Here is a 21,708-nt window from a genome sequence, read left to right as displayed (position 1 = left end):
GTGACGAGGTGAGTCCGGTAAGACCGTACGAGGTGTAGCTGCTGCATGGTGCGGAAGATCACATGCCGAGCTTTGGGAGGAAAGAAGCCCCGGGATCTCGTGGGCTAACACAAAACCCCAGCGTGATTGTTCCGGAGTGTGTGTCGGAGCGTGAGTGGAGTGCAAATGGCATGGCATGTGTGAAATTGGGGCACGGACCGACCCAGACGGTAGTCGTGGGTCGTGTAACGGACGGGAATAGCGAGCCGAATGAGACTGACGGATTATTTCCGGAACCGCGCCGGCTCCGCGGGACGCTGTGTGCGAGATCCGTTCCGGGTTTTGCGAACGGCCCGAGCGCGGACGATTGCGTGATGGGAAGTCGGCGCTGAAACGTTCCGTGCCTGGTACAAGACCAGAGTGCGGACGGATAAAATGGAGGCAAATTGAGGGATCGAGTGAATTTGGCAAGAGTATGGCCCCATGTGAGCACGTGTACGGGGCCCGACGTGCTGCGCGCCGCGAGTGGTGTTCGCAGGACGCGCGGAGCGAGTCCAGGGGACGACACAGCCGGGCCTGTGTGCGTGGCAGGCCTCGCGGAGCGGGCTGTGTGCACGTGATGTCCACGGGGATTGCGCAGCACGAAGGCCAGGTGGGTAACGCACGGTGGCTCACGTGGTGGATGGCCCGAAAGCGAGCGTGTAATGCGATTAACGGCGTGACGTTATGGCCTCATGTATCGGCTAAATGAAGGGGACGAATGTACTGTAAACCGCCGTCCTGGAGACGCAAGGCTCGTCGAGCCTTGCCACGAGTACATGATGCCCGTCCAGGATGTAACGAACATCCTCACGCGGGGGAAAAGGAGCATTAGTTTGGGGAGGGGTTTAGCGTTAGATAAACCGGCTTCATGGGGATATGAGCAGTCCTCCATGGGGCCCGGTAACACGAGTTAGGGGGAATTTAGGATGGAATTTAGAATGGGTTGTAGACATGGACAGACATGGAACGTGTAATGGGGACGTAGCTTAGCGATATAATTAAATGGAACGTACATTTGAGTAAGGGATGACGGGGAGCACGAGCAAGTTCAGGGAACGTAGCTCATAGAGTGTCAGTGGTGGTGTGAGAAGGGGGTGAAAAAAGAAAGAAACATAATGAGTGAACGTGGGCCAGCGGGCCCGAGTGTGAATAGAATGAATGTGGAATGCATGATGCGAATGAATCATTGGGGAGGAGTCAATCCCACCCAAGGGAACCCGGGGGTAGTGTTATAAAAATGAGTGGGTTCGTTAAATTAACCATAAGGAGGTCGTTTGGTTGTTGGTGTTGAATGAAGGCACAAAACCTTTTGTATTGTGCAGGAGGCTATTGACCGGCTGAGAGCGTGGCTGGTGAAATATGCGTACTCAGTTGAGGGCACCCCAGGCACCGAAGTTTACGGCCAGAGTAGGCCATGGGTCCAAGCGACCGATTTAGTGAAATGGACATGGGTACCCACGGGAAAGGGACCCGGAGCACCAAAATGCCACGTGGGCATCGACTGGGAAATGCCACGAAGGGCATTTCCCCACGTTCATACGGAGTAGGTAGGCTGAATATACATAGGTCGTAGGTAGGCTGAATTCCCCACGTTCACAGGGAGACAGCCTCAGCGACTCGGGGGTGCCGAAGATAGAGTTCGTAGCCCTGCCAGTTGAGCCACGCTGCCCAGCCACAAAATTGTGAAAAAGCACGGGAGAAAATTTGTACGCCAGGCCAAAATTATTAACAAACACCAACACAGGCGAGGGGAATCATGATTGCTAGAACTGATAGTTTAAAGAGACAGGCGTGTTGAAAAGCTCTGGGGATAGATTAATGTTTAATAAATGGTAGGATAGGTAGGATCAGTTATTCCATTAATATACGTGCAGATAGACCCCTTCCTTTCGTGTAGTGGGAAGACAAGGGAGTGCGTTGCGATGGGATATTAGTTAGGTTATCAAATCATTTTTCCCGTCAATTCCACTTCCCACTCTTCCTCTTTTCACTGCTGAGGTAAATTTTTCTCGCTTACCACAGCGTGACAATCCATGGTGCCTTCATCTCGCTTGCTACCCTGTTTCGCTGGCCACAGCGTACCACCGTCTACCCAGCGACTCATTATCAGAGGCAAAATCCTGACGTTCGGCTGGACACATGCGATAAGCTGCACCGCCAACCATCTTCCCAAGGCCAGACGTGGGTGGGCCAGGCCAGCCTCTGGCTGAAACCCCGCTCAGAAAGGTGGACCACGTGAAGGGCCGGTCCAATCGGCATGCTCGGCTCGGACAATGACGTCAGGTTTCAGCAATGCTCCTCCCCGACCTCCGGGTTCTAAAAAGCGCGGACCTCCGTGTAGTTGGTTGGGTTGGGAAGAGACTTGAGGCGTTTGATAATTTGAGGCGCACTCGGTTTGAGGCGTTTGATAATTTAACAAGGAAGCATGGATTGGTGTATGTTCCACCTGAAGGAATTGCCACCGAAGACATTGTTTTATCAGTGGGGAAAATAATAGGGAATCAAAATGTAAGAGCAGCATCGAAAATGAATAAGAAAATTGTCGTCTTTGTGTCTGATGAAAAATTTGTTCACGATGTTGTAAGTACAGGTTAACTACAGAGACTGGTCTCTTTATATTGGCTTCGCCAATACATACCCCATCAATGAGAATTGTTATATCAAATGTACCCCCGTTTATAACCAATGACAAACTTGTGTGTATTCTGTCACGATACGGAACAGTTGTGTCGAAAATCTTGATGATTCCATAAAGAGCTCGAGATGAACGGATTAAACATGTTATGAGTTTCCGACGGCAGGTTTAGATGGTTCTTCCCGATCGAGGTGACGATACGGGTCTAAACATTTCGTGTTAAAGTTACTTTGAACAATTATGAGTACCAAATGTATGCGACTTCAGCCTCGTTAACATTTTTTTTAACTGTGGGGTATTTGGACATGTGAAAAGGTTTTGTCCAAAAGTATCTTGTGTAAAGTGTGGTGAAGCAGGTCATAACGACACAGACTGTGAAAAAGATATTACCCCGGTTCCAAGAGTAGAGAAAAGAGTAACTCCTAATACCCAGATGCTTCCTGTTGTTTCCTCGCACAAGAAGACTCAGGGTTTTACTCCAGTTCCTAATCCTAAAGAAGACAACATCTCAGCTTTCGGAGATAATGAATTCCCCCCCTGACAACCCAAATGGTTTGCTGATGCTGCATGTAGTGTGGAGATGGAGGAGGATCCCGTTGCCGTGAAAAAGAAACGAAGAGCATCCGATATTAGTAGTTCCAACTCTCCCGTAAAAAAGGTAGTTTTGGACGAAGAATGTGTAGTTGAGGATGCACCTCAATGTGTTACTCAGGGTTCTCCAAGCTGAATTGATACTCGGGAGAATGATTTTGGATTGATTAATGAAGATAATGATTTTCAAGGATTACTGTGCAACACTGGAAATTTGACAAGTGAAGCAGGTGGTGAGGCTGATGTTGATGGTAAGCTCATAAGCAAGTCGTCACCAGCACTTCCTGCTGAGACCGAGCAGAATGGGGGTGTTTCAGTCCTTACTACTCCTTCATTGATACAAAATCCCACTCATTATCCTGGTTATTCAACTGAGCCAGTGAATATCAGCTCCCAAGAGCAAGAAACCGAGGTTACTGCTCCGGTTGAATGTACTGAGAACCGGAGTGAAGTTGAGGAACATTCTGGCAAATCTTCAGATTTGCCAGAACCTGAAAGAGTGACTGCTCAGACTGATTTATATGATCCAGGTGGGGGTGGGTCTGATTTTTAAAGAATCAGATGACGAAGCTGAGGTGACTGAATTGTCTCAATCTTCATCGTATCAGTCATACATAGCCCCACAACTTATTCTTGCCTTTCTGAATGAAACGTATCGACACTGAAATGTGATCATTGAAGATCATCTTCCTGATTTAATTTGAATTGCTGAAATTTGATTGCTGAAAAAGACATCATTAGGAAGCCTGATGAGTTCAAGTTAACAAAGTCACAGTTTCTTCGTCTTCGAAAGGTTGTTACAAAAGCGGGGACTGAAATTTCTCAGCAACCGCTCAAGCCTTTGGATAAACCATGAAAAAGATCATTTTTGGAACCTTAAATATGAACGGCAGAGGTGCAAGTCACAACTGCCAGGTTCAAGTGAAAAGTTTGCTTGATCGTAAACAAATAGATGTACTTTTACTCCAGGAAACGCACATAACTGAAGATGTGGAGTTTGATTGGTGTTGCCTCTTTAAGGGACAGTGCTTCTTTAGTAATTTGTCTTCTTCTTCTGCTGGTGTGGCCTTTTTATTCAGACCTGGACGAGTACCTAAATCATGCCACTTCCAAGAGGTTATCAAAGGTCGGTTCATCTCTCTAAAACGGGTCATCAATCATTTCCATTTTACACTATTCAATGTGTATGCGCCCAGTGAGAGTGCAGAACGAAGAGCCTTCTTTTTGTCTTTAATCAGACACTTTTGCTCAATTGATCTCAATGATTGTATTTGCATGAGGAGTGATTTTAATTGTACCTTCAAACCTTTATTAGACAGAAATACAGCAGAAACTCACCCCGACTCCTATGCAGATTTGTCTATTTTTTTTTCCGGCAATAGGTTTGTTAGATGCCTGGAGGCTGTGTCACCCCAACAAATCTCAATATACGTGGGGACATTGGGCTAACGGGAGAGCATCCTTTGCGAGACTTGACCGGTGGTACATAAACTCGCATTTCAGGAATGCTATTTTCTCTCCAGTTCATTTTCCATCCTTGTTTTCCGATCATCATTTACTTACCATGGGCCTCTTTTTTCCCTCAACCCTCACATAAAAGTACATACTGGATATTCAACACCAATCTTCTTAAGGATACTTCGTTTAAAAAAGGCTTCTATACCTTTTGGGCTATCCAACTCTCAAAAACAGCCTTTTTTTCTTTATTAGAGTTATGGTGGGACAACACAAAAGCACAGATTAGAGTGTTTTGTCAGCATTTTGTTTCAAATGTTACCAATGTTAAAAATACAATGGCTCTGTTAGAAGCTGATATCATACAGTTAGAGAGTAAAGTGGCCAGATATGGAAACAGGAGAGACCAAAGGATATTCGTTGCAAAGAGGACCCAATTGAGAGAACTGACGCAAGAGAAAGCAGCAGGGATGTTAATCAGATTAAGGATAAACAACATGAAGGTTTTAGATACTCCCAGCAAATCCTTTTTCCAAATGGATTTTGTCAACAAATTACAAAAGACCGTTTTTTTTTCTGCTTGACTAAAGAGGAAACATGGTTGTTAACTCCAGTGATGCACGGTTGTGCATTAGAGATTATTTTTCAAAAGTTTATGCAAAACATACTGGTTGTGAGCAAACTATGGAAATTTTAACTTCTCACTTTCCTTCCATCAATGAGCCCCAGTGCCTAAACTTGGACTCACCAATCACATTGCCTGAGCAAACACAGGCCCTTGCTGGATTGAACTCGGGGAAAGCGCTTGGAATTGATGGCCCTTGCTGGATTGAACTCGGGGAAAGCGCTTGGAATTGATGGCTTACCGGCAGAGTTTTTCTTGGCTTTTTGGGACCTTTTGGGCCCTGAGTTATTGAATGTCCTGGAATCATCTTTGGTAAATGGAGATCTGCCTCTAAGTTTTTAGAAGAGCGGTGGTGTCTCTTCTACCAAAGACTGGAGATTTACGGCAGATGAATAACTGGTGACTGATCTCAGTATTATTTACGGACGACAAAATATTGTCAAAAGTGTTGCCCATTCGGTTGAAGACGGTAATTGGTGATCTCATCCACTCTGATCAGAACTACTGTATCCCGAACAGATCAATTTATGATAATATTTTTGATAATATTGTTACGGATTCGCGCCCGCCGGCGTGCTGACGGCCACGTAACTCGAATCGCGGCACGTCGCCCACCGGACGGACAATCCAGTCGTGACCCTCTCGGACTAACGCCGGGAACCAGTCACGGGTGGACCTTTCGGTCTCACCGCGATCGAGCCAATCGGCCCCCGCGTGGGATAGGGTTGCTCGCCAAATTCGACCTACCTAAGTACCCACACGGAGGGTAGACCGGGCGATCGCACCTCGCCGCAGGTCGACTTCGGACACGGGCCACTTAAGCGACCCGTTCCGTACTATCGGGATAACCGAGCGGTGTTATCGTCGGCCTCGACGGTTCGATTAATTATCGGGCGTATTCAGCCCACTACCAACCCTTTACGCGAAGCAAGATGAGGATTCAATGAAAGAAATGACGAAGCGAAGCGGGAAACAGTTCAACATAAAGCACATTTATTCGCGATGAACGGAAAGCACACATATACAATTCCACCAAAAGCACATAGAAAAGAAGACAAAAAGCAAATGCGACAATGCAGATATAATACCGACTACGCGAGCACACGGCAACACTTATACAATTTTACTTCACAGACGGCGCCGACAACACACATTCCCAAAGCAAAAGAAAAGAGAACCACCCCCCAGGATGAGGGGGTAGGCGGGCCTGGGGCCGAGACCGTGTCGGGCCTACCCGTCTGGTGATGAGACGCGGAGCGGCGGTGGTGCCTCAACTCCGCGGGCCTCGCGGACAGTGTCTGGTAGGGGGTGGGAAGGGGGCCCCCTTGGTCGCACTATCTCAGCGCGGGGGGAAACAGGAGGGGGTTGCTGATGCTCGGGGAAAGGAGGATTTTTACTCTGTCTCGGGTCCCGCGACGAGCGTCTCCACCTCGACCAGGTCGCGCCGTCGGCCTCCCTGGTGTGCAGCTCCCGGCACCGACGCGAGCACCCCCTCGTCTGCCTTCGCCGCCGCCGCCTCTCCACAGCTCCGTCCTCTTCGCTCCGACTCCAACTCCGAACTCTTCCTCCTGCGAACTCCCTCCAACGCACACACGACACTTTTCTGATGAACGCAGCCGCTTATATAAGCCCCGTGGCTTCGCCTTTGACCCCCTGCCTTCGACCTTTCACCTCGCTCCCCATTGGCCCGAGAAAAAGTGGGCGTGAATGCTTTTTGATCCATGAATTTGCATATAGTGACCGCCCTCCAACGCCCTGGAGGCGGGGCCAAATCGCCCCTTGCTCACCGATTGGACGGAACAAATGTGGGCGTGAGTCGTTTTTGATCCGTTTTTGGAGCGGAAAGTCCGTGGTTTTGTACACGCTGTTCGGCGCGCGCCCTGCACGAGTCCAATACCGGTACCCACAAGCGGCGCAAGAACGGTGGCGATGCGACGGTTGCGAGGTGTGACGGTAAAGGTCGTGGCTGTTGTGGTGAAGCGGCGTTGTGGTGGGTGGTTGATGTTGTGACGACTGTTGAGACGTGGTTGGTGGTGGTAATAATGGCGGTTGGTCCAAAATAAAGATAGTAAAAGAAAAACGGCTATCCTGAAGAGTCGCAGCACGCATAAATGACATGTATTCCCACTAGACAACGGGTTTGGGCCTAACTACACATATACTTACCGAGATATCTCACCTAAGGGACCTGAATGGTGGTTTGCGAATTTGGTAACCACAACACTACCCCCTCCCCTTTTTACAGATTCGTCCCGAGTCGTCAAATTTTCATGTGCCATCATGTGTAGTTTTCCCCGAGTACATTTTACCTACGGATCCCTGAGTGCGACATTCATGGTATTCGTGTCCCCAAAATAAATAACCTGAGGGCTGCGTAACTACCTAAACAAACTCACTCACACGGACGACTTAAATGAAATTGCCGGCGCTAGGACAGACATGCCGGGGGCGCACTCATATTTACAGTACATCTTAACCTTAACTTACAAATTTTACACTAAACCATGGCCCAGGATCACTGAATTCTGCAAAAAGAAAAGCAGTTAGCAGGGAGCCAGGCTGCTCGCATGCAGTCTCTGGCTCAAAACAATGCAGGTGACAGGGAACGTGGCTGGCTGCTCACACGCAGTCCAAGGCCTTCCTTTTTGAACTGAACACAGTGAACCACAACGGTGCATGGGCTGCACAACGCAGTCTCCGTGCCAGCTCAAGTGGCACACGCAATGAGCACAACGAATGGATGGATGAATGGTTTGAACTGAACGCAGTGAACCACAACGGTGCATGGGCTGCACAAATGCAGTCTCCGTGCCAGCTCAAGTGGCACACGCAATGAACACAACGAATGGATGGATGAACACAAACACGGTGCACGGGCTGCCACTGCAGGCCCGTGTTGTAGCTGCCAACAGGGCAGTTCTCGCAGCTTGCAAACTGTTGCCTTGATCCTGGCGCACATGGCAATGAACAGGGGGGGCAAAGCAAAAATTGAACGGGGCTGGTGAACCTGGGCAGTGGGCATGGCATGGCAAAGGCAGCAGGCAAACACAGCCCGCAGAAGAAGGCCGCTGCAGGCAAACACAGCCGGCAGATGAACTGGCCGGCACAGGCCTTGCAGCACAGCAGCTGCAGACGATCCAGCCGGCACAGGCCTTGCAGCACAGCAGCTGCAGATGAAGTTGGCCAGCCTTTGCCGTTCCGTGGAGGTTGGTGGAGGGAGTGCGGTGGTGCTGGCCACTTGGAAGGTGGGCTCGGACCGACCTACCTGTCTCCCTCCCACCTATCGCCTTTGCCTGTCACTGTACATACCCACTCCCTTAATTTGTCAAACCCCAATTTAGCCCCAACTTCATTTTTTTTTTTTAACTCCCCACTATAAATCGTCCCCTAACCCCCTTTATCGTCCTTGTTCGGCTAACCTATCCTGTCACCTCGCCGACTCCCAACCCCTACGTTCCCTTCCCGGAGGGGAATAAAGGAGAGCTAGCGTCCTGTGTCGAGGCCCAACTCAAGCCTCAGAATGGCCTCCCCAGAGTTCGGCGATCTATAACCAAAGTGGGTCCAGCGGCCCACAACGACAGCGAGGAGATGGATGGTGCGGAGGGGTACATCTCCTAATCTACCCTAACCATTTAACTGTTAAACTACCCCGGGGCTTTCAACAAGCGCCTCTCGCTTAAACTATTGGTTCTAACAACCCAGATTCCCGTCGCCTGTGTTGGTGTCCTCACAATTTCGGGCCTCGCCCCCCAATTTTCTCTCCGTGCCCTCACACGGTCTCATGGCTGGGACACGTGGCCCCCTTTGGCAGGCACGACCCTCTGCCGAATCTCCCGCTATGGCACCCCCGGGCACTACACTGCCTCCGAGCCTACCAGCTCCCTAACACCGGGGAGTGCCCCCCATGGCACCTCCCCTGAAACGCACACGTGGCAGGCTGGCTTCCCGGGCCCCTTTCCGAGGGTCACCCATGCCCACAACACTGCCCATGCGGCTAATGGCGCCCCGGGCCCCCGCACCAAGCAGGCGCACCCGTGCCCACTACTCTATCCCGGCCCCCCATGGGCCCATGGCCTACCGCGGCCGACTAGCCTGGTGCCCGGGGTACCCACTCAGCGATACTCACCTTTCGCAGCCACGCTCCCAAGCCCGTCAACAGGGCTCCTGCACCCCTCCAAATGGGTTTCGAGCCTACATTCCCACCAACAGCAAAACGACCTCCATTTTTCAATTTGACTAACCCCCCTAACTCAGTCTACACTGACCCCGGGGTCCCTTGGGCGGGAGTCACTCCTCCCCCCAATCACTCATCGCACCATGCATTCCCCATTCACTCCACACACACAGACCCGCTGGCCTCACTCACTCATCATGTACTCACCTCACAACTCTTCAACACACACACCGCTGAACTCTGCCATCCTTCTAACTTCCTCCCCTAACTAACTCGTGCTCCCACGTCGTCCCTTAAACTAGTAGCACGTTCCTTTTAACACTACGTAGCTAAACTACGTCCCCTCTACACATTCACAAGTCTGTCCATGTCCTCAAATAAATCATTTTATTTCCCAACCTAAAGCTCACTAAATCCCTCTACCTAATCCATTCCACGGACTCCATGAGGACTTACCCCTGCCCCATGAAGTCGGTCTAGCTAAGCTAACCCTTCCCCCTAACTAGTTTCCATCCTGTGCCCCTGGTCAAGGGGGTCTTCCACCCCTTGCCCAGGAATCCTGTGCACCCGAAAGTGAGGCTTGCTTTTTTTTTTTTTTTCATGCGCATCACCAGCGCGGCAACTCGCGCTCGTGCACTTTGCACCTACCCGTGACGTCATGCAGCTGCACGTGTTCCTCGTCCCTCCTTGGACGGTACCATCCGGCAGGGATACCCCTCCTGCCGGATTCCAACCCCACGTGCAGCCATGACGTCACCGTGCGCATATAAAAAAACAAGCCCCACGTCTCGAGGGGTTCCCCACGCGAACACATGTGCTTTGCCCGTTGGAGCTTAACACACACGATCGCGTGGAGAACCCGTCCGGTCCAAATCCATAATACTGCCTAAACTTTGTCCGTCCGCGGGATCGGCAAATCCACCGCGTGCGTTTCCGGACCGGGACTTCACTCTCGCAAGCGAGCACGTGGCGGCCTCGTGCGTTGCACAGCACGGACCGCGTGCTCACTGCAGGGTGAACCCGACACGGTCCCCGAAACAACTACAGCCGCTACTCGGCTTTCTTTCCTCTGTCGTCGTCGTCGCCATTCGACACACGCACACCTGCGTGTTACGACGCTCACACTCCATTCCATTACATTCACCCCGGGAGACGCGGCTGCGTGCTCCCGCATGCCCACCGACATCTCCCTCACATACCGCTCTCTCACACACACGGTCTCCCTTGCACTCGGCCGTTCACTCACGCATGCTACCTCCCTCGCACACGTGGCTCCACGCACTCGCGGCCTTTCACTCACTCGTGGTGCCTCATCCACACACCGTGCCTCACTCACACACGCGGGGGCACACACCCGCGGTGCCTCATCCACACTGGCCGTTTCATCCACACACACGGCCTCACTCACACACGGTGCCTCACCCACACTCGGCGTGCTGGGAAGCACGTACTCCGGCACCATCGCCACCACACCACTCACACACGGGGTCGCTTCCACACACGGGGACGCACTCACACCTTGCACCACACACACAGGGACAACCACACTGGGGATTCGTGTCCCCACAAGGGTCTCCGGGGCCTCTATACCCCCCAAGCTCTCCGTGCACCTGTTCGCAGCACTCGTCCCCTCAACCTCGCAAAGCACGACCGAACTCACCTGGTCGTGACTCGCCTCAAGGGGGCATACTCCCTCCCCTCGTTCCTGGAGGAGGCCATCCAGCTGCTCGCACCGGGCCTCCACCCAGTCCACCAGCTCACCCCCATTGTCCTCCACTACCTCCGTGTGTGTGTGTGTGCGTCACTTACCCCGTCTTCATCGTGCAGTCTTCCCTCTATCGTTCCTATCTCCCGTGTCTCTGCCAACTCTTCACCCTTTACCTCCCTTGTCTCCACTATTATTTCCGTTGTCGTCACCTCGTGTCTCGTCTCACACGTTTTGGTCTCCCAATTTAATTTTTCCCTTTCGGTCATCGTCACGACCCTCGCCCAACACGCCCCCCGAATTATTTTTTCACCCGCCTCCACCGCGGGCCTGTCAGCCGTTGCACCCCCTTCCAGCTCGTTTGCTCCCACACGTGGAGTCGCCATTCCCAGCTCCCTGGTCACGGCCTTCATGCCCGCCTGCAGGCATCGGCCCATGTTCTGCGTCTCACCCCGCAGCTTTTTCGTTTCTTCCTTCATTTGCTGTGTACTCGCATCGATCTTTTCGTTCATGCTTTTTATTTCGTTTATAAATTCAGTTGTGTTTGCATCCATGTTTTCGATTATTTGTTGTGTATTCGCATCCATCCTCGCTGTCATTGCCGCCAGCATGGCGAATAGCTGGGCCATGTCGGGTGCGCTTGGGTGAGCTGTTTCGGCAGGGGTTGGGGAAGGGTTTTGGTGGAGAGGGGGAGGGGAGGTGTCATACACCGCGGCCGCTGCCGCACCTATTTCGGGCTCTGGGTTCAGTTGGACGAGTTCATGTTCCTGCACGGGCATTCCATCCTGGGCCATGGATCCTACACATTCTACATCCATTTCTAATACCCCCGGCTCCCGCTCGCCTTGAGACGCCATCTTGCTTCTCGTGAAGGGTTAATTTCGCTCGCTCGTAATTTGGAGGGAATCGGGGGTCGCTTCTCTCACCCCTGGACCGATTCCCGTGAATTTAGCTGGAGACAGGAGAGCCCGTTTTCCTGTTCTCCGATACCAGTGCCGCGATGAGGGCGATGGATTTGTATCGCACGACCTGACACCAGTGTTACGGATTCGCGGCACGTCGCCCACCGGACGGACAATCCAGTCGTGACCCTCTCGGACTAACGCCGGGAACCAGTCACGGGTGGACCTTTCGGTCTCACCGCGATCGAGCCAATCGGCCCCCGCGTGGGATAGGGTTGCTCGCCAAATTCGACCTACCTAAGTACCCACACGGAGGGTAGACCGGGCGATCGCACCTCGCCGCAGGTCGACTTCGGACACGGGCCACTTAAGCGACCCGTTCCGTACTATCGGGATAACCGAGCGGTGTTATCGTCGGCCTCGACGGTTCGATTAATTATTGGGCGTATTCAGCCCACTACCAACCCTTTACGCAAAGCAAGATGAGGATTCAATGAAAGAAATGACGAAGCGAAGCGGGAAACAGTTCAACATAAAGCACATTTATTCGCGATGAACGGAAAGCACACATATACAATTCCACCAAAAGCACATAGAAAAGAAGACAAAAAGCAAATGCGACAATGCAGATATAATACCGACTACGCGAGCACACGGCAACACTTATACAATTTTACTTCACAGACGGCGCCGACAACACACATTCCCAAAGCAAAAGAAAAGAGAACCACCCTCCAGGATGAGGGGGTAGGCGGGCCTGGGGCCGAGACCGTGTCGGGCCTACCCGTCTGGTGATGAGACGCGGAGCGGCGGTGGTGCCTCAACTCCGCGGGCCTCACGGACAGTGTCTGGTAGGGGGTGGGAAGGGGGCCCCCTTGGTCGCACTATCTCAGTGCGGGGGGAAACAGGAGGGGGTTGCTGATGCTCGGGGAAAGGAGGATTTTTACTCTGTCTCGGGTCCTGCGACGAGCGTCTCCACCTCGACCAGGTCGCGCCGTCGGCCTCCCTGGTGTGCAGCTCCCGGCACCGACGCGAGCACCCCCTCGTCTGCCTTCGCCGCCGCCGCCTCTCCACAGCTCCGTCCTCTTCGCTCCGACTCCAACTCCGAACTCTTCCTCCTGCGAACTCCCTCCAACGCACACACGACACTTTTCTGACGAACGCAGCCGCTTGTATAAGCCCCGTGGCTTCGCCTTTGACCCCCTGCCTTCGACCTTTCACCTCGCTCCCCATTGGCCCGAGAAAAAGTGGGCGTGAATGCTTTTTGATCCATGAATTTGCATATAGTGACCGCCCTCCAACGCCCTGGAGGCGGGGCCAAATCGCCCCTTGCTCACCGATTGGACGGAACAAAAGTGGGCGTGAGTCGTTTTTGATCCGTTTTTGGAGCGGAAAGTCCGTGGTTTTGTACACGCTGTTCGGCGCGCGCCCTGCACGAGTCCAATACCGATACCCACAAGCGGCGCAAGAACGGTGGCGATGCGACGGTTGCGAGGTGTGACGGTAAAGGTCGTGGCTGTTGTGGTGAAGCGGCGTTGTGGTGGGTGGTTGATGTTGTGACGACTGTTGAGACGTGGTTGGTGGTGGTAATAATGGCGGTTGGTCCAAAATAAAGATAGTAAAAGAAAAACGGCTATCCTGAAGAGTCGCAGCACGCATAAATGACATGTATTCCCACTAGACAACGGGTTTGGGCCTAACTACACATATACTTACCGAGATATCTCACTTAAGGGACCTGAATGGTGGTTTGCGAATTTGGTAACCACAACAATATACACATTAAATAAAATTAAATGGAATTGTTAATGACTAGTTCAAGAGAGATAAACCAGCCTTTAACAATCTCCTGGAAGAGACATTACTCAGGGGTGAGCCCACGTCTCAGTACGAAAGCAACACCCACCGAAAGAGAGGACAATTTGCGAAAACAGCACTGTTCCAGGTCCAGCAATTTGACCAAGTAACATTCTGCATTCCTGATAATGGTAATACAACACAATCTTGATTATGCCGCGCTGTGAATGATGCGAGGTCATGTTGATACTTCCGAAGTTCTGGGTAGCTGATGGCAAGTCCTTCATGGTTCAAGGTTTGGGTCACAATTTTGCCTCCATGTCCCAGAGCATGAACAGATTCTGCATTCATAATATGCAAAGGTGTTCTCATTCTCCCACTGTGGTGTACATAGTACATTATCTGATAAAGTGACTGTACCTTTCTGCAACGTTGGGGGGAGAGTTTGCCATCCAATGGCTGGGTTGCTTGGATCGCACTTTCAGCATCTGTATCATCATCAAGCATTTCAGTGGTATGCTTCTCCTCTTTCATGAGGGTGTCTGCTGTTTATTTGTAGGTTTCAGGATTGAAATTATACAAATGACTGAAAAAACGTAGTACAGGTTCATGGATAGTCATCGTACTCAATGCATGTTTAAGATCTTGTGCATCACAAAAGCTATCGTCAAGGCCAAAATCATAATCACCTGGAGCCTTCCTGATCATATTGGGAAATACCTGCACAAGATCAAGAGAACGAATACGCTGAACTGACATTATTTGCAACACTGAATACCATCATTGATTTGTTCAAAGCACTGGGATATGTAAAATCAATCTCACTACCAAACTGATTCATTAAGAAAACTTTTACATCTCTATTGCGAAAGTTACATTTTTCATCAATATTGTTCAATATCTCTGATAACACAAAGTTCGTAACCCCTGCCATCTTTTAAGCCTTGCTCCAACTCTTTAGCAACCTGATTCCATGTAACCTGTTTTTTTAGACACTTTTGGTTGCAAGGCTTTGTCGCGAGAGTCATACAAGCCTTGTGGTAGTACAGAATGCGGGTTTTGAAGGTCACAAGTTCGGGTGAAGACGTCATCTTGAAAGAAGTTTGTCGCTGCTAGAAAGGATAAAGCACGGCTAGATTCACAAATACGATATTAAGTGCACTGTTGTTTGTGCGATTTACTGTCACAGATAATCCAGTTCACTTGCCGTTAGGCTGTCGTGGTCGTCTCTGTATTTGGTGGATGGCGGACAGCCTGGGAACGAGTACTTCTACCTTTTTCCTCTCCTTCGTTCTGCTCAGATACCGCAGGGTCTTGGCATTTAGCGAGACTCTTCTTTTTTCTACCGAGAAGAGATTTAATGGTGTACTTTTTTAAACAGTCATTGGTCAGATGATAAACAAACTCATCTCCTTTAACCAGCTTAAGTCGCTTGGAAACTTGGTCATTGTGGATGTCACTTGCTTCTCGTATCCTTTTGCGGCCATTGATTGTGCTAACAGTTTTATCACCTGAGCTATTCTGGCAGATGATGCATCTAGTCACATCAAACGAAATGTCTTCGGTTGGTGCTGAGAGTGTTACAGACTCCATCGTTAACAACAGATCTTTGCTGCAATCCGAGACTTGCTGCACACATCAACTTCTGGCATCAACTGGACCCTGTAAATATAAATGTGAAAGACCAATAAGCAGAGATACACTTTTCATGAAGCTTTAGAATGCAGGCCATTTTCAACATCCTTCTCCATCAAATATGTTGGGAATTTGGTTCAGCAAGCTAAAAAAAAAGAAAGAGGGCACCGCTAACTGGTCTTGGGCCCCTTTCGTTTTTGAAGGCCTATTTCACTCAAATTAGGTCTTACAGTGCTGTTCGAGTGCCACAAGATGACCAAGAGCAATCATGGACGTGCTAGAGTTACGACAATAATCTGGTGTCTCGCCTTCACCGATGAAATGATCTTTGGAGTATCATGAGCCGTGGTTCCAAACACAATAGATATTGACCAATTGGAAGGATCAGGAAAAGATAAAGGCCCCCAAAAATTAAAATGATATAAATACAGCAGTATAAATCATATTCAGGCTTTTGCACAGAAACTCACCCTTTCATCAGACAAGGCACAGACACAGTTTCCATGAATGGCAAACTCGTGAAACAATTAAGGAACAGATCCAAAACAATGTCTGCTTCCTGAATAGAAATGCACATGGCTTCAAGATGTAGTTTCATTATCTCAATGCAGATGGCAGCACCTTCTTGAATATGTGTGATACAGAAATAACTGACTGGTATTAATGATGCCTGGCAATGCAAACAACCATTGTCATCTTCAGCTGTCTCTATTGTGCCACCAACTTGGATTTATGTAAATTAATCAATTCAAAGAAGTACAATGATTACATTTATTGCTACTATCTTTCATAATGGTGAAACCAAAGATCCAGATACAAATGCATAATCGGACTTCTTATAACACTTACCATGTCTTTATTGCCTGATGTCTTAATGAGAGCTTGTTTGGTGGCCATTTTGAAATTATGCAAATTATGCAAACCCTGTCCACCTTCCTCCAAGGGAAGATTCAGTATCTGTGGACAAAGCCAGTGTTTTCCACTCCAGAAAAAGTTTAATTATGGTTTTCTCTATGTTCGACAAAAAAATGTTCAGGAGGCGGTATGGCTTTGATCCTGCGCCACAGTAGGGATGCTGCAAAGTTATTGATAACCAGGACTTGGCCTTGATAAGACAGCAGAGTCAGTAAGCCTTTCCATTTCAGCAATGTTTGTTCGAGAGCTTCAGCGAGACCCTCCCAATTATTTGCCTGTGTTGCTGCATCACCGATGAAAACACCAAGGTACTTCATTCTGTTGTTGGACCAGTTGAGGCATTCCGGAAGAACAGGCACTTGTCCACAGTGCCTGTTCCAGTTCATTGCGGCTGAAGAAGCTAAATCATAATAGCTCAAGCAGTCCACCAGTTTCTCCATCTCCTTGCTGGTGCGTACAATGGCACATATATCGTCAGCATAGGCAGAAACTTTCACAGGTTTTATCTGAAGATTTGTGTATCCAGTTAAACTGCGCACTTTGATTAGGAGAGGCTCAATAGTTGGAGTACAAAATGCCAGATAAAGGACATCCTTGACGGATACCCCTTCCAACCTTTACAAGTGAAGTCAGTTCAGAGTTCACTCTGAGTAGAGGAAATGCCATTTTAAAAAATTTTTATAAGGGAGGTAAACCTGGGACCAAATCCAAAACACTCGAGAACCTTAAAGATATGCATGACTAACACGATGAGACTCTGGAGAAATCCTCCAAGATGAGGAGCGTTTCTTGCCTGGGGGCACTGATCATCCAGAGACTAGAGCGTGGCATAAAATGCTTGCTTCACAGTGATATCACTTGTATCAGTCAGAGCATACACAGAGACCAGGGAAACGACACCCAAGGAGTGAATAATGCTTCGTCTCATAATACGCTCATTGACTGGTGTTACCTCAAAGTCCTCAATTATCATGGGAGTCAGTTTATTGGACACAGCTACAGCAACCCTTTGAGTATGGTAACCATCAGAGCGACCAGTCCAGTTATATGTGACATCTTGCATATGTTCTATACACTGATGAGCCAAAACATTATGACCACTGACAGGTGAAGTGAATAACATTGATTATCTTGTTGCATTGGGACCTGTCAAGGGGTGGGATATATTAGGCAGCAAGTAAACAGTCAGTCCTTGAAGTTAATGTGTTGGATGCAGGAGAAATGGGCAGGAGTAAAGACCTGAGTGACTTTGACAAGGGCCAAATTGTTATGGCCAGACGACTGGGTCAGAGCATCTCTGAAACGGCAAGGCTTGTGGGGTGTGGGGTGCGGTCAGCAGTGGTGAGTACCTACCGACAGTGGTCTGCGGAGGGACAAACCACAAACTGGCAACAGGGTGTTGGGCGCCCAACGCTCATCTATGTGCGATGGCAACGAAGGCTGTCCCATCTGGTCCGAACCGACAGAAGGTCCACTGTGGCACAAGTCACAGAAAATTTTAATGGTGGTCGCGGGAGGAATGTGTCACAATCCACAGTGCACCGCACCCTGCTGCGTAACCTTGTCAGAGTGGCCATGATGACCCCTGTCCACTGTCGAAAGCACCTACAATGGGCGTACGAGCATCGGAACTGGACCTTGTAGCAGTGGAACAAGGTTGCCTGGTCCCCATTTGGTCCCCTGGTCCCCATGAGTCCCCATTTATTTGAGATCAGGTGGATGGCCGTGTACATGTGCGCCGTTTACCTGGGGAAGTGATGGCACCAGGATGCACTGTGGGAAGGCAACAAGCCGGTGGAGGGAGTGTGATGCTCTGGGCAATGTTCTGCTGGGAAACACTGGGTCCGGCCATTCATGTGGACGTCAATTTGACACGTGTCACCTACCTAAACATCGTTGCAGACCAGGTACACCCCTTCATGGCAATGGTATTCCCTGATGGCAGTGGCCTCTTTCAGCAGGATAAATGCACCCTGCCACACTGCACCATTGTTCGGGATGGTTTGAGGAACACATGATGAAGTGTTCACGGTGTTGCCCTGGCCTCCAAATTCTCCAGATCTCAATCCGATTGAGCATCTGCGGGATGTGCTGGACCAACAAGTCCGATCCATGGCGGCTCCACCTTGCAACTTACAGGACTTGAAGTATCTGCTGCTAATGGTTTGGTGCCAGATACCACAGGACAACTTCAGGGGTCTTGTAGAGTCCATGCTTCAGTGGGTCGGCACTGGTTTGGCGGCACACGGAGGACCAACAACATATTAGGGAGGTGGTCGTAATGTTTTGGCTCATGAGTGTATACACGTATTATACGTGACATATACATATTGTTGCGGACCAGGCATCGGGGGTGAGAAGACCATGAGGGGGGAAGCTACCTCGGGTTCCCACCCGACTACAAAATTCCAGCCATTGCACACAAATAACTTCGTAACGCAGTGGGTCGCTAATTGACCATGAACGCCAATAACTCGACCACATGACTTACGGTGCTCCGTCTAATATATACCATTTACCTAATGGTCACGTGATCTAATTACCAGGGGACACGCCCTTGGTATGCCTTGTTCAAACCGGATCACCTTACTGGATCAGAAGCAGCCGAGCATAACTGCCCAAGGACGTACCAGCTAGAAAAACAGATCGTTGGAGAATAACATCCGCCTAGGCTATGATACAAACCATGCTGGACCAATGAAGGAAAAGAGGAAAACCAGCTGGAACATTTCTACACAAAGCATTTATTTACGATCAAGTGAGGAAAGGTATGTGGCACAGTGAATTGGGTTTATTCGTACATACAGCAGGGATAGCAAGGAATTTGTGGGGTGTGGCAAAAGGCAAGCAATTTACAAAAGCAGGCACAGAGCAGACTTATTCCATTATCACTTCTACAATCTTAACTTATGCTACAACAAGCACCATCACATACACACACACACACACACACACACACACACACACACACACACACGGAAGATTAGGTGGCCAGAAAGAAAGAGAGCAAACGAGGATAAATGTCCTCGTAATACCTGGCGCGGTCGCTGACCAACTCAACCCAGTATGCTTAGCAGGAGGTATGAGGGAGAAATACTGGTGTCTAAGGTGTGAGAGTGGGAGGTGTGGTGTAGTGCAATATGGTGGGGGGGGGTACGGTCTTGAGCCAGAGGAAACTGTGATTGCAAGTCAGTTATGGATGCTCGTTTGTGCATACAAAGGGGACGAGATAGAGGGTTGGAAAGAGAGAGGAGAGAAGATTCGTGAGGCAAAAGATCCCTTACTTCGTCGGCAAAAAAGGGTCTGTTAGTGGAGCGTGTACCTCCGTGGGATGCTCCGCTTGAGTGTTCCCACCTCAAGAGTTGGCGCATTATCTCTGGCTTAGTCACTTTGTCAGTGCTCGTGGCAATGTGCGCTCTGCACTGGTCCTGCGGATTAAGCACGTTTCAGTCGCACACCAACCGCGAGTGAAGAGCCAGCGACGGCAGAGACAACGAGGAGCAGTGAAGAAGAGGGTGAAGTCGAGAGGCGAAGAAGAGAGCGAGCGGCTCCGTGATCCACCTTTTATAAGCTTGGGTGAAGGGTGAAGTGACAGGCTGATGCAAATCTCGCTTCTCTATTGAGCCACAGCGACCCGAGCCATGCCCTGCGAGGCTCCTGGGGCTGGAAGCAGTCTCAGTCGCACATCCAGCCTGACATGGCCCAGAGTTCCATACCAAACTCCTGGATTGCTCTTCCCGCGACCCTTCCTTGCTGTCCATCTTGCCATGTTCTGGCGACTGGCCGAGAGTCGCATCAATCCCGTGTGCTCACCCAGAATATTCCCGACGAGATGCGGCCGGCACCATGAAGGTCCGTTGCTCGTCCCCGCATCACGCGGTTGGAGTACAGCTCGATCCGTGCAGCACGCCTCTGTTTAGTGGTGAATTGTAGCGATGCGGAGGTACGAGGAGGTGCAGGAACATTTTTCCCGTATGCGTGAGGTGTCGGTGGTAGAAGTGGTTAGTTTTTCTTGAGCAAGGTGAGATGCCGTTGGAAATTTGCGTGTAGATTTGAATGAAATGGCGCTCCATGCGCATGCCGTATATTGTGTTTGTTCTTATGCTGATTCTCCCACGGGAGGCTGTGTGGTGTGTTTGCTTGCTTGCTTGATTTGTACCATGGCTGAAAGGAAAGGGTTGGAATAGAAATCAGAATAGAAGATAGAGATATAATTAGACCTAGCTATTAGACCCACGCAACACACTTCGTCCCATTAACCCACGAGACATGAGGGGAAGGTCTGGCTGCATGAAGACAAACAAAATAACTGCCTGGGGATCACTGTATGTTGGGTGCCGTTGCCTTGGAGGCATGTGGTTTTGCAGAACCACAACAATATTATATCCACACATGTTATACGTGACATATTGCATGTTATATACACACGTTATATGTTGTATTGCATTATATTACATTATATGATGATATACACATTATATCCACACAAATGGTTCAGTAATATTTCCTGAGCTCATCTCGTTGAAGCGAAGAAAGAGATTGTGTTTGCAGAGCCGATTCATCAGTGGCTAGTATATGTCACTTTCAGTTGATTGGTTGAAAATCACCTTTCAACTGTCTCAATACCTCTGCCAACGAAAGTGGAAGGAAGTTTGTTTTCACCCTTTCTCTTTGTTTGCCTGTGTTTGTGTCTGTTTATTTGTTTCTTTGCAAGATATCTTAAAAGGTTGTGGATGGATCTGGATGAAATTTAGGGGGGCAGCTTGGGTGTGTGACAAGGCCGAACTGATTAGATTTGGGTGAAGATCCGAATCTGGATCCAGATCCGACGACTTGAATTTTTTAGATCCTCGTGGAGGATCTCCAAGTCTTACTCCCGTTGTTGTTCTTGTGGACATTTTTGTTTCACAGCCTACAGTTTTCATCGAAACTTCCTGAAACTTGGCGTATACGAGGTGTGTTCAAAAAGTATCCAACCTTAATTTTTCGTGCGTAAACAAATGAAGCTAGGGAGGCGTGGTTCGGTGCACGCATGAAGGCGATCCTAATCCGTATGCGTGAATATTTTCCCGCCTGCAGAAGCTGTCAGTCGCCGACAGACCGCCGATGAGTGAGGAAGTGTAAGTGAGAGCCGTCGGATTTTCGTTTTTGACAAAATGACGGAAAAACTTGAACAACGCTACTGCATCAAATTTTGTGTAAAGCTTGGCGATTCCCAAGTGGAAACGATCCGCAAGATTCAACAGGCCTTCG

The 21,708-nt window shown here is 49.7% G+C and overlaps 1 protein-coding gene and 1 pseudogene across 1 annotated transcript in view; one reads left to right on the top strand and one right to left on the bottom strand.

Moving 5' to 3' along the window:
- The first annotated feature begins 337 nt into the window (after positions 1 to 337).
- Positions 338 to 21,708, top strand: part of GPR19 (G protein-coupled receptor 19) — a 48,011-nt gene continuing 26,640 nt past the window's right edge. The window contains exon 1 of the mRNA XM_085885825.1: positions 338 to 631. Coding sequence (XP_085741951.1) covers positions 455 to 631 — 177 coding nt within the window. The 5' untranslated portion in view covers positions 338 to 454. The remainder of the gene's footprint in view (positions 632 to 21,708) is intronic.
- LOC147025147 (uncharacterized) lies at positions 13,993 to 20,328 on the bottom strand (annotated as a pseudogene).

This window comes from Eptatretus burgeri, chromosome 6 (genome assembly GCF_056783735.1).
Source record: "Eptatretus burgeri isolate ZD-2024b chromosome 6, Ebu_testis_v1, whole genome shotgun sequence".
NCBI lineage: Eukaryota > Metazoa > Chordata > Myxini > Myxiniformes > Myxinidae > Eptatretus > Eptatretus burgeri.
This window is presented reverse-complemented; position numbering and strand designations above follow the sequence as displayed.